At 45.4% G+C, this 13,115-nt stretch overlaps 1 protein-coding gene across 1 annotated transcript in view; it reads left to right on the forward strand.

Moving 5' to 3' along the window:
• Window positions 1-700: 700 nt before the first annotated feature.
• Window positions 701-13,115, forward strand: part of LRRK1 (leucine rich repeat kinase 1) — a 76,238-nt gene continuing 63,823 nt past the window's right edge. Inside the window, exons 1-2 of the mRNA XM_030457317.1 lie at window positions 701-740; window positions 3,956-4,169. Of these exons, the coding sequence (XP_030313177.1) occupies window positions 4,103-4,169 (67 nt within the window). The 5' untranslated portion in view covers window positions 701-740; window positions 3,956-4,102. The remainder of the gene's footprint in view (window positions 741-3,955; window positions 4,170-13,115) is intronic.

Here is a 13,115-nt window from a genome sequence, read left to right on the forward strand (position 1 = left end):
CAGCAGGTGGAAAGGGTGATAAAAAACAGGTAAAAATGCTCTGGCTACAGCTAAAAAGAAGCTCAATGGGGAACTGAATGTAGGTAAAAGAGCCAGTGAAGAGCCCTCCTCTCTCTGACTCCATTATCATTTCACCCAAGGCAAAGGAGCCAAACTCTGTTCTGCCATCTGGGGAAGGAGCGAATTTAAAAAAAAAAAAAATTTGGATCAGCTCTGTCAGAGGTAAGGCCGGAGGGGCTGGAAGGTTTTGAGGGTGAAGCGGTGCAGGCAACTGGCTCCAGCTGAGAGATAGGGTCCTGCTTCAGCCACAGCTCGCTTTGACTTTTTCCTCAAAAAAACCCTAAACAGAGTTAAAGCCCACCCTCGGGGCTGCCCGGGGAGAGGACACCGATGTCTGAGTGGGTCCCGACTGGTGAATGAGCCCAGGAGAAGGGCTGCCCCATCCCTTTGCCCCCTCAGGGGGACGGGCTCGCTGCCCAGGGCAGGGGGGTTGGAACGCTCTGCCCTGAGGGCTGGAAGGAGAGAAGCCGTGCGAGGCCTGCGGCCCAGGGCCGGTTCCCCTCAGTCACCCCCGGGCCGGACGAGGAGCCGGGCGGGCCCGGTGGCGGAGGAGGTGCCGCGCCGCTGCCCCGCTCCTTTTCCTTCCTCCCTCCCTCCGCCTCCCGGGCCGCAGAGCGAGGCGGGCGGAGGAGGAGGCGGAGGCGGCCAGAGGGACCCCGGCAGCCCCCGGGATGGAGCAGGTACCGTGGTTCTGCTGCCGTTTTGGCCTGGGCCGCCCCCGGGCACCTGCCCCCGGCGTGAGGGGAGGAGGCGGGGTGGGGGCGTCTGGGGGCTTTTCATGTGGAGAAAGGGAAAGGCGGGGAGTAGGGTGGTGGTGGTGTGGGTGGGAGAAAAAAACTTTGAAAAATAAAAAGTTCTGGGAACTTTGTGGGACGGAGGGCGGTGGCGAACGCTGCTTTTCCCTCACCGGGTAAAGGGGAGAGCGGCTGCCCCGGCCCGGCGGGGAGAGGAAACACTCAAGGCTCTCCCTGAGGTAAAACTCGGGTTTATGTAAGCGGGACCGCGGGCTTGGTTGGGTTCGGACCTCGGCTGGGGGTGACTGCCTCAGCCCCTGGGTTGAGATGGCAGAGAGCCGACTCCCGAAAAGTTCTCAGAAAGGGTTCCGAGACGGCCCAGATCGTGTGTAATGCCTCATTTCTCCTCAGCCGGGGCTGTGGGGTGTGTGGGGAGAAGGGCGCGGATTTGCCGCTTGCAGCCCGCCAAAGGATGCGCGTCCCGCCGAGCTGGGGTGTCCCCAGGCGGGCACCGGTTCAGGTTCGGGTCCCGGTCCCGCTTCTGGCTGGGGTGGTGGCAGCAGGAGAGCCCCGTGGCTTTTGTCCACCCCGATAGTGTCGTGGGCCTCTCTAGAGTCCTGATCCTACATCGTAGTGCCCGGCCCCAGATGGGCTGCTCGGAACCAGCAGGTGGGCTGAGGAAAGAACTGAAGTTTTTTGCCTTTGTCCTGTGGATTGAGAAGCTGTGGTGTTTCTGGGTATCCCCCCTGAAATAAATCCCCAGACATATTCTTCATGCTCCTTCTCCTGCAGAGCCCATGGGATCCCTCTCCCCACATCAAATTAAAACGTGATGTCTGCAGGTGTTGCAGTTGAGTGCAGCTTCCTAAAGGTGACAGCACTGTAGGGTGTTTTTATTATAGGCACAAAGGTCCTGAAAGGTGGAATTACTGCTAACATGGGTGCTGTGTGGCAGCAGTACACTCACAGCTGTGCCATTTGGAGCCCTGCTTGCAGATAAAGGGAATTGACTGTCAAAGCTACACTATTATTTCTTTTCAAAGTTGTTTGTTTAGGTTTTTTTTTGCTTCATATGGGCAAAGTTTCAAAGCCTGGGGGGGAAGCTGGGTAGAAACCTAAAAATCAGGAGAGGGGTGGTATTCAAGCCTTTGTGGTCCACCCTGACCCCCATTCAGTGTTTCTCCCAGTTGCTGTGTGTATGGTGTACCCCACTGTAGAGCAGGGAAATGCCTCAGAAACCAAAATCTGCTCCAAAGAGCAAGTCTCTTGGTCTTTGAATGGGGAACTGTTTATTCTTACTCTTTATTCTGCTCAGTGCATTTATAGTGAGGGTGCAGAGGAGGCAGCTTCTGGAAGCATTGCATCCACAGGTTAATTATTTCAGATTTAACAACCTGAACAGCTCTTGGGAGGTGTAAGAGCTTCCCTGACACCCCTGCGTGGGGTATTGCACCCATGACATGGCAGAGGTTTGGGCTTCTGGCACAGCAGCTGTGCCTGACAGCATGGCCCGGGGGAGGTCTGGTGGGAGCTCGGCATGTTCCAGGGCAGAATCTGGTCCTCCACCAACCATATGGCTCAGTTCACCAGTTTGTGGGTTGGATCTGATCTTAGGGACCACCTCCATCTCAACCTCCTGCAGCAGCCCACAGCTTCCCCTCCTCGTGTGGGTGAAAGTTGCCAAATTTATCCTCTTACACTTGCCCAAGTGCTGCTGTTTTGGGGTGCCAGGGCCTGTCCTGAGAGAAGAGCAGCCACTACAGTCTGTGAAGGGGAGGGAGGGATGGATGCTCAGGCATCCACATCCATCTGGAGTCGTAGCCATCTTGCTGCAAAACTGTTTAGCTGTGGGGTGTGCATGGAAACCTTTGTATAGCCTGGCCCTGGTCTCTCAGACTGTATAATTATTTTCCATATTTTTCCAAATAATTTTCCCCACCACTGACAAACTGAACTGCACTCTTGTGGCAGCACCCAGTGGATGGAGTGCAGGGTGCAGGGGTGTGTGCAGCACTTGGGGTGTGAGTTTTGGTTCCTGCTGCCAGGCACCACGAAACAGGGGCTCATCAGAAGCTGGAAGTGTACCTAAAACTCAAATATTTGCTTGGCAACAACTGATGTGCCATTTAATGATTTTTTTTTTTTAAACTTGTTAGGAAGCTTCCTGGAGAGTGGGTGATGGATCAGCATATTTCTGTACTCTTCTTGGCCTTTGATCCCAACTCAGGAGGCCAACTCTGCTCAGGGAGGGTTAGGGATGTTCTTAGGTCTGGCTCTCCAAAGAGGGAGGCTGAATTCCAGCCTCCAGTCAAAACATCAACATCCTGCACAGATAGGAAAACAACTGAGAGTCAAAGGTGAGGGGCATCATGATACATTTGAGAGGCATTTACTGACTGAAACTGAAAGAAGAAAATAAAGGTGTTGGGCACACGCCGCAAATTCACTTGGAGAGGTTTTAACCTCTGTGGAAAGTGCATTAAAAAAAAGAAAATGACAGGTGTGCAGCTTTGAAGAGGTAAGGAGTTGGTAATGCCCTGGGAAACTGAGCTGTGCAGCTTACGCAAGACATCTGAGGAGGAGCCAACCTTTGATAGCTCCTAAGGGCCTGATTTGCCTTCTTGAACGTGTTTGAAGAAGCCTGAGGGTGGTAGAGTTCTCTCAAAGGATTGGGCAAAGGGAAAAGCGTCTGGTGTGTTTCTCTTAGCCCTCTGTTGGGTTCTACAGAGGGTTGTCTCAGTGACCACGCTGGGATTTTTCAGTTTCTCACAGTGGAGTCTCACAAGAGCCACAGTCTTCTTTGGGGATGGGAAAGGTTTTGAGGTTGCATTTAGGATTTTTCCAGCTGCACTGCATGGTGTTAGTGCTCTGCCTTTACAGTAGCTTGTGCAGAGCCTGAAACTGCTGCTGTGATCCCAGAGATTGAGTGGAGTAAAATTGGGAGCATTACCTTTCTATTGTGGGAGACATTGTTAATCTCCTCTGTTAATTCATTTCATGTTAGTAACAAAGCTTTTATGCCAATAATTGTATCAACAGGGTAAGTTTATTTCTGGGGAGTAATATTTAGGCACCTGCATTAGGGTGAAGAGAAATAAGCATCTTGCAGTGTCTGTGCTAAAATTATTAATTTATTTGGCTGTTGTTGTTTTTTTTAACAGAGTCAATAAGTGATATTCCTTCAGGATGGTGCTTCCTAGCAGTCCTTCTACTCCTGCATCTCCGTGACTGGGGCTCATTCAGCTTTGACAACAGTTTCAAGTGCTGCAGAAAGTTTGCCTGTTGGATCTTCACAACTGTGACCCAGAATGTACTGGTGTGTGGGAACTGAGGAATCCGCTGTTTGCAGAGAGAGCACCATGGAGCCACAAAATGGTAAATGGGGTGATTTCTTTGCTTTCCTGCTCTGATGAGGAGCAAAAGGTTTGAAGAGAACTCGGCTACCACTGAGTTGCAGTGAAATCTAAATATACAAAAGGTCTTTGAGTGATCTGAGCCCTAGTAATTGAAAATCTACAGTACAGAACACTGAATTTTACTTGAATGATCTTGAACTACTCAGTTGGTAAGAATAGCATTCCTCTGAAGACTGATTTTTCTCTGGAGGCCTATGGAATTAGTCAATGGATGCATCACGTCTCGCCAGTTCCTAAATATGCTTTACCAGATCTGTTCTTTTTCAGCATGGCAATGCAAATATGTTCCCAGCCACTGATGCAGTGTGTATTCTGCTAAAGCTGCTAAAATCAGAGCATCGTTTCTCAGCCTGAACATAGAACCTGCTCCAGTTTTCCTGTCAGCTTTGATTTGGGGGCTTGAAGTGATTTATCTTTGGGCTAGATTAGAAGGTCTGCCTTTATGTAACATAATAAATCCATAGGTAAAAATTCCTCTTTCAGAAGGGACCTATGCTTCAGGATGCTTCATTTTCTTTTTTTTTTTCCTCCTTCTTTTCTCAATAGCCACATTATTTTGGGATGATTTATATCCCTGAAACGCTCAGCTCTTAGGCACTGCTGAATTTCTCTTGAGTCAAAACCCAGTTAAGGGTTTTCTGCATCAAGAAAGGGCCTTCTGGTTATTGTATAATGGTATTCCCCCCTTGCAACAAGCAGTTCATTAGGAGGCAGCATCTGCGTTTGAAGTGTGGGATGAAGGTGTGTTTGACGCTTTCTAGTGAGTAAGCAGGCTCCAGTAGAAGCTAATGTTTTTGCAGCCTTATTTTGGATTTTTTCAGCAACTATGAAGCAGAACCTGGTACTTTATTCAGAGGCTGCCTTATCTTGTCTGAAGACGTTTCTCAGCAGCGTCACAGGGAGCTCTGGGAACTCTCTCTCTGTATGTATTCTGCTTTTTCTGTGATCCTGATTTTTTTTCTGCTTCTTTTTGCTTACATTCATTACCATTGTGTCTTTCTGTAGTACTCGGGAGCATTTGGTTATTGAATATTCTTAGAATTCTTAAATACTATCTTCTGGGCTCCTCTCTGAAAGAAATTATCTTCACTTGGATTCTAACCTATAAACCCTGAGGAGAATTTTAATCTGTGCTGATGATTTGCAAGTGTTAAGAATTGCAAAATTTTTGTTCTGCAATAGCAATTTGACCAGTTTTTCCTCACTGTTTAAAGATGCAGTAAACAAACAAGTTAGTTTATGTATGAATAATGGAGTGAAAAGGGTATATTTTCTATGTGGTGAGTTCAGTTTTTCTTCCAAGAACTTTATTGCATGTTTCTGTTATGTAATTATATTCAATTAAACCAGTTAACTGGGAGCATGCAAATATTACTGGTATAACTTTTCTGTACTTATATATCTGGGTTATTTTATTTGATAAACAGTTTTAGAAGACTGGCAAGGGCATCCTAGGAAAGCCTAAAGGGGTCCAAGACTACCCTGGCAATTTTTTTCCTTTTAAACATACTGTACATGTTTAAACTAATCTTTATTTTGGGATTGTTTGAGTTCTGCCAAGAATAATTGTCACTAGCTGGTGGGTCCACTCCCTAAATTAGCTGGTGCTTGGTCTGCATTTGGATCCTATTACACAGCTTGAAGGCAGGAACACAGTGACTCACTCAGCCTCCACATTTGAACCTTATTGTTTACAGCCTCTGTTAACAATTGAGATGCAGCCTCCTGCTTCCATTCAGCAGGACCCATTGGGAAGTGGAGTGAGATCACAGATAATTTCTTTAATGCTGATGACCTCATTAGTTCCTGCAAAGCTTGGAGTCTTTTTTTTTTTTATTCTTCTTTTTATTTTTATTTTATTTTATTTTATTTTATTTTATTTTATTTTATTTTATTTTTTTTTATTATTATTTTGCTGGGAGGGGCAGATAGGACAGGTCTGTGGATGGGAGGGGTTTAGCAAACTGCAGAGTGGTGCTGTGGCTCTGTGACAGATCAGTTTGATCAGCACAGGGTTGTGCACCAGATGCCTTGATCATTTGGAAGCCTACACATCTGGCCAGGTCTTCATGTGGAGAGCAGGTTCACAGCATCATTGACTCCAGTTAACAAATGTAAGATAGGATGCAAGGTCTCTCACCTTACTGCTCATGTCCCCTCTGCTCCTCCTCTTGGCTGTGACAGTGATTTTGCCTGTACCCCATCAGGATGCCCACTGACCCTGAGTTTCAGAACTGGACCCATAGCTTGACTTGGTGATGCTGGTCAAGCACTCACTGGTCCACAGAGAGGATTTGTCACTGGAGTGCAGGATGATTCTGAGTGCAGTCAGCATCTCTCTTGCCTCCTCAAACACTGCTGCTTCTCTCCTGTGTCCTAATTACAAGAAAGAAAGTGAGCAGAGATATGGGGGTGGCTGCAGTCTCTTGTGAAGTGTGGGGGTTGGTTTGCTTTTTTTTTTTTTAAACTTGGTTAAAGAGCTCTCCATAATATAAGGGAAGTGACATAATATGAATCTTGTAGGGAATGCAATAAAACCCCAAAGGTATCTCTGTATGAATGCCCAGAACAGAGATTAATTTCCTTTCAAGGAGCTGTTTGGTTTCTTTCAATCTTATGAAATTTTACAGCTAGGATTTAATTTTTGTTTGAGTTTCTAGGAGGTAGTACAGCAAAGATGGAGAACAGCAATCATTGTCTTCTGAAATGTAAGGGTACTTTTGTTTAAGAGCTTATCACTCTCTTACTGAGAAATTTATTTAAAGTTGCAGAGCATTTGTGTGCCACTTGTGTGTGTCTTGGAGGTGGAATTGGATTATCCTTCCAGAGGGTGTCTCTTCTCTCCTGCTAAATCTGGAAATGAGCACTGGAAAGGGGCTTTATGTTGTCACATATAGAATCATTCATAATTAGGGCCAACAGGGTCAGTGATAGTTGTTTGATGTTTTGCAGTAGCACAGATCTTAATTAAATGAACCTTCACAGCTTTTTCTGGGGAAAATCTCTTGGAAGCTGGTTACTTTCAGCTGTCCAGGGAAGCACAGATAGACATGTACAGGACATCTGGCAAAGACCTAAATGAGGGAGCAAAGAAGTAAGCAGAATATAATGATTTGAGTTGGTGTTTGGACCAGAGGTTATTAAAGCTGTGCTTTAGAAGAGCTCTGGTGACCCTGTAGCTCACAGGGCTTTATGTTTTATCAAAAAGAAGGTCACTTCAGGATGGTAGTGACCTTTGCAACCCTGCCTGGGCCATGGCTCAGCTCAGAGGGAAAGCTGCTGCCTGCAGTGCTTCTTCATGAACTGTAGAAAAGTCTCCAGTGCCACTAAGAGCAGCTGAACTGGAAGAGTTTAGAGAGTCGTTTAACTGCTCAGGAGCTAGTGGAATTTTAGATGGAAAGTTTCACAAGGAATGGAATGATGGCAGCTTGAGGTTATCTGATAGCAAATGAGAGGGCTTATTCTCCTGGGACATTGCTCTGTTCATCCAGCATCTCTTCCCTGTTTGCACCAGGGCAGGACATTTGCAAATGTGGCCAAGACCTTTGTCATAGGGTGGCAGTTTAGGGAGCTGACAGGAGTGATGGTGGAGGAGTGGGATTTCTTTCTGACTCTGCCCTTGCTCTGTGTTTTGTACTTACTGGGTAGTCTGAACCTTCCAGGCTGGCAGTCTAGCAGTGTCAAATCCACTTAGAAAAAAAATCCACTGGAAGAACCTGACTTTTCAATGGCAGTAAAAGCAGAACTCACCCAGTGCTGAGTGTACATCCACCTGGCCTCCAGACAAGAGGCTGGCATTTCCTCATAGTTTTGATTTTGTTACTTTCAGTGTGAATTTGGGTAGTGTGAATATCTTTGCTTATAAATCTTTCCTGCTGATTAGAGGAAGAAAGGAAAATCTGTGTTTGCATCACTTTGTTCCTCCTGAAATCCCCATATAAGCTTTAAAATTTTTTACACCAGCAATGGGGCCAGCAGTTAAGTCTTGGGGCATGTTGACTTAGCCCCTGTTGGTGACACTTTATGTTGCCTAACAGGGAAAAATTCCTCACACTCTCTAGCCTGCTTTTTCCATCCAAGCACTGGAGGCAGCAACATTACCCTGAGTCTGCTGGGACAACACAGTGAGAAGGACAAGGAGAAAATCTGGGAGATGATTTTTGAGCACAGGGAGCACCAGGCCCCTGCCTGATATTCTGGATAATCAGACTAAATGAGCCTTGAAGGTTTTCTGGTTTTCTTCCTGCTTGTTTAAGCTGCCAGTTAATTGAAGTCCAATCAGCAAATTGAAAGCATCTTACGTGGGTTGGTCTTGCTGCATAATACCCTGCAGAAGGAGAAGTAGGAGATGCAAGGCAGGAATAGGAAGTACAGTAGAAAAGCAGTAATAGGCCTGTATTTTTAAACATATTTAAATACACACTTCATACAGAAGTGGTGCAGTTTCACATGGGGCCAAGAGCTAATGCAGAAGGCAGCAGAAAACACATGTGGTTAAGCTCTCCTGTGCACCTCTCACTGAACTGGGTCTGGGTTTCCAAACAGGGCAATGAGTGCCAGGACATGTACAATTAGGTGCCTAATTTAAGGCACTCTGAACTGATTTTCAGGCCCTGGATACTTAGCACTGCTCTTCAGGCAAGCCCTCAGAAGTCATCTCTTGGATTTGCAAACAGAGGCATCTGGAACAATAATTCCTTCTTGAAGACATTTTCTCGTGCATGTGGGAAGTGATGGTTTGGTGTGTGGATGCTGTGTCCCCCAGGAGTTAGAGAACTACAAAAGAGCATTAAGGTTTTATCAATGGCAAGACTAGCTTTTTCCCAGTAAATACCATGAAGGCCATCCTGCTCTTGAACCTCAGGTCTTGTAGCAAGGAGGGCAGAGCTGCTGGGGGTGCTATATGGACTTGGGGAAGCTGACTAAGCAGAGTCCTACCTGAAAGCTTTTTATCTGAGCCTTACTGGTCATTATCTGCTGCTCTACAGCTTTATTTTTCCACCTTCCTGTTAAAATGTGACAGTGGTATATTACATGAAAATGTAACTTGTGACAGCTCTATCAAAAAGCATGGGGGGAAAAAAAAGATCAGGTGATAAGGTAGTAAAGAAAATCCTTTACCCTTGGAACCTGTACACAGGGACTCCTTAATGATGTTACTAAGGTGTGATTATATGGTAGCTCTCAGATAAGGATTGACACTGTGGTCAGAGAACCCTTGTCCTCTGTTTCAGTGGGAAAAAGTGATTGAAAGTGTTCACACCAACTCAGGTCTTTACCAGAGTTGTAATTGATTTATTGTTTTGACAGTGATGTTGCAGGCAATTTAATACTTGCATTACAGAAAGTGCTATGAATTTATTTTATTTTTTATGCCCTCCAATGCCTTTGGAGGCCTTACCCAAAACCCATTAAGTTTTTTGCACTGACATAACAGGCCTGGGATCAAATCTTCAGGGATCCTTACAGCATTAAGTCTGTGGTTTGTTTGTTTTTCATTTATCTTATCAATAAAGGGCCTGCCAGGGCTCTGCTTAGCAGAAGGCAGCTGACTGGGAGGAACTGTTTGCTGTCTTTTGTGAGGAATGGAATTTATACCATTCAGCTCCCACTCTGCTGTATAGGTGAACTCTGTCCCTTAATAAGCTCTGCTTCAGATTTTACATCAAGTTAGGCTGGTGATTTATTTCCTTTATCCAAGGCTCAGCAATTGCTTATTTGTATGATTCTGCATCACCACAGCAGATAAACTGTCCTGTAAACTGCTGATAGTTTCACAGCAGAAGTGTGTCCATGCTTTGAATTTGTGCCTTGCTCTTCCTTAAAGGAAGGATTCCCAAAAAGAAGTCTCTACTTGTCAGAGAAGGCCCTCAGCATTCAGCAGCTGGGGGGATTCTGGGGGATGGCAGTTTCTGCTGTATGAATAAAAACAATAAAGTGCTTCCTGAAGTTGCAAATGGACATTAAAACATGCAGCTACATGCAAGCAAACTCTGTGAGTCTGGTCACAAATCTGGAATGGAGTCAGCAAGGATATATTCAGACTATGTTAAAATATGAGAGGTGAAAAAAAGATCCCCATTGAACCATAGCAAGGTTGTGGTAAACTTTGCAGTTTTTGCAAAAAACCTCCCAGTAGGATAATTAGCCACATGCATGGTGGACCAGAGGGTGAACCCCAGTGATGTCTTTTGTAGATTATTTTCTTCAGGAACATGTGAATTTGCCAGTGAAGGTGCCTGGACATCCTTAGCTCTCCTGCCACAGGTACTTGTGGTGGTGGGACATGATTTTGTGGACAGGCTGGGCAGACTTGGGGTCTGCCATGAAACTGCAAAGAGCAGTGAGAAGTCTGGAGCAGATCCTCTCTTTTTTTTGGCTCTCCCTCTCCAGCAGATCTGGGGTGAGCTTCAGGAACTTCTGGCCACAAAGACAAACCCCTGGGTTGTGGCACCCAAGGGTGAGGGAATGAGTCAGTCTGTACAGGAAGGGCAGGAAGAAGGCAAAAAGGGTGAAAGGAGCAGGGAGCTGGGGTTGGGAGCTGGAGGAGCAGTTTGATTTCATTTCTAATAGTCAATATGTGGCTTTGGAGCATGAAGGTTGGCATTTTGGATACTGCAGGGAAAAACTCAGTCCCAGGCTGTCCACAGTGCCTTTTCTGTGCATAGTTGAAAATCATGGAAAAATAACCAAGCAAAGCAGTGATTCAAACAAGAAGTCTGGATAAATTTAGCTCAAATATTCTTGGTATGTTTGTGGTCGCTGTGGAAATTACATCACTGCTTGTTTTAATGATCAGAATATCTCTTGGAAAACTGGCATGGATACCCAAGAGAGGCTTCAAAATGAAATCTTTTAAAAACATGTTTGTCTTTGGAACTGCTTCACCTGCAGTTAGTTGCTTATGGGGCTATTTGGGGTGTTTTCTTCCATCTTGATTAAGGAATGTTTTAACTAGAGGTTACTGCTGCTTAATTGGAAAGCCACAAGGTTTAGGGCTGATGCACTCTGCAGTGTCTGCTTATCTACATCACATAAAAATACTGTCTGGGGAGTAAGATTCAAAAAAAAAGTGCTGGTAATTGCAGAAGACAAGACCTCCTCCAGAATCTGCCTGCATGTTTTTCTGTCTTGCACATCAAAGAGCCTTTGAAAATGCTTTTATTTTTGCATCAAACAGGAACTTTTTTTTGGTAACACTAATGGACAGGTTCCCTTTTCAGATCTCAAATGTAACCTGAAAAGCAAAAAAGGTCCAACTCCTTAAGTGGGCTTGGAATCATGGTCACACTTCTCCAATGGTTTGCCCTGTGGACCTTTCACACAGTGGCAGGGTGGGAATAAAAGCTACAAATCAAAGTAATTTGCAGGGATTGGACCTTTACAGGGATGGAGTGGATCTGAGTTCATCACAGGTTGGTGGCAAGGGGATAAAATGTGCATTCCCTAATTTTGCTGTGGGCTGCAGGAGGTTCCTAGCATGTACCCTCAGCCTCCTGTAACCAACCCTTGTTCTTCCTCCATTGAAATGATATTCCCAGACATGAGGAAGACAAAGGGGAAATATCTCCCCATTGCCTCTCTCTGCAAATTCAGGCACTTCTGCCACTTGTAGGCTTTCTCACAAGCAAGGTGAAGTCTTAATTTTTTTGATAGCCCCTATTAAAGCTTTAGCAGCAGATCCCTCCACAGCCTAATTCAGCATTAACTTGGCTGACAGCAGAGGTCTTTTCATTAAGCTTTTTCTTCTGCTCCAAGCACAGCTGCTAAGGTAATCTTCCATCTGCATAATTCTGTCCCAAATACAGGCATCCAGGAGGATCTGCTCTTTTTTATTAAAAGAATATTGAACAAATTATTTCTTTGAAAGAGAGGAAGCACCGATGCATGGAGATTTTTCCCTTCTGATGAAGGCTTGAACACTAGGGAAAAGTCTCAAAAGAAAACCAAGGTAGCCATGAAATTTTACTTTATAAAGTTCCAAATTAAATCCAGTCTTGGTTTGGTTTCATGGCTATAGGATTTGATTCAGTTGGACAGGAATGGTCTCACTGGAGACACCTTTCAGTGGTTTAATAATCCTCTTTCCAGCCATGTGTGGAAACAAACACAAAGAAAATCCAAAAGCAGAGTCATACATCTGCATGCTTAATGTATATCTTCCAGATTAAAACTTGGAAGGCAAGAGTGGCATAGCTGGCCTTGCATGCAAAAGCATATTTCTGAATGATTCAAGCTGTAGGATTGGAACCAAATCACTGAGGCCAAAAGACAGAAATAGAAACTTTTACTTAGAGCTGAGTCATTTGTATTTTCAATACAGCAATTGGCTCTCTGGCCATTTGGAGCTCTCTTGGTTTGCTCAGTCCCTTTCCCTTGGGGGTGGAAATTAACACCATCAGTATTCTCTGTGGTCTTTGCTGATCCTTTGCACCCCAAAGATGCATTATGAGGAGGATGAGGGACATCTTCACTGGAAGATGGATGCCAGAGGATGCCAGAGGATGTTGCCATCCTATTCCTTCCCTGCCCAAGGGTTAGTAGTGTGTCTGCCATGGATGATGGTATCTTCATGAGACAGCCTGACCACTGAGAACTCTGTTGTGGCCACTGATGTTCTGATAAGCTCCTGCAGAATGAAAGGGATGAACTTGTGCCCTTTAGTGAACCCCAAAGCCACCCTGCACTGGCTGGCATGGTGGGTTTGCTCTGACAGTCATATTCCAGTGTGTATTTCTTTGTGTTCTCTCTAAGCTCAATGCATTCTGCAGCCTCTTTTGTATTTCAGCAAAATAGCAATAAGCAGCTTGGTTACATTTGAACTTCTTGGACAATGCAAATGATTTCCAGAGTCCTGGGGGTCTGGGAGGCACACACACAAATGCAGGAGCCCCCTCAGAGCTGG

This window comes from Calypte anna, chromosome 10 (assembly GCF_003957555.1).
Source record: "Calypte anna isolate BGI_N300 chromosome 10, bCalAnn1_v1.p, whole genome shotgun sequence".
NCBI classification, from domain to species: Eukaryota; Metazoa; Chordata; class Aves; order Apodiformes; family Trochilidae; genus Calypte; species Calypte anna.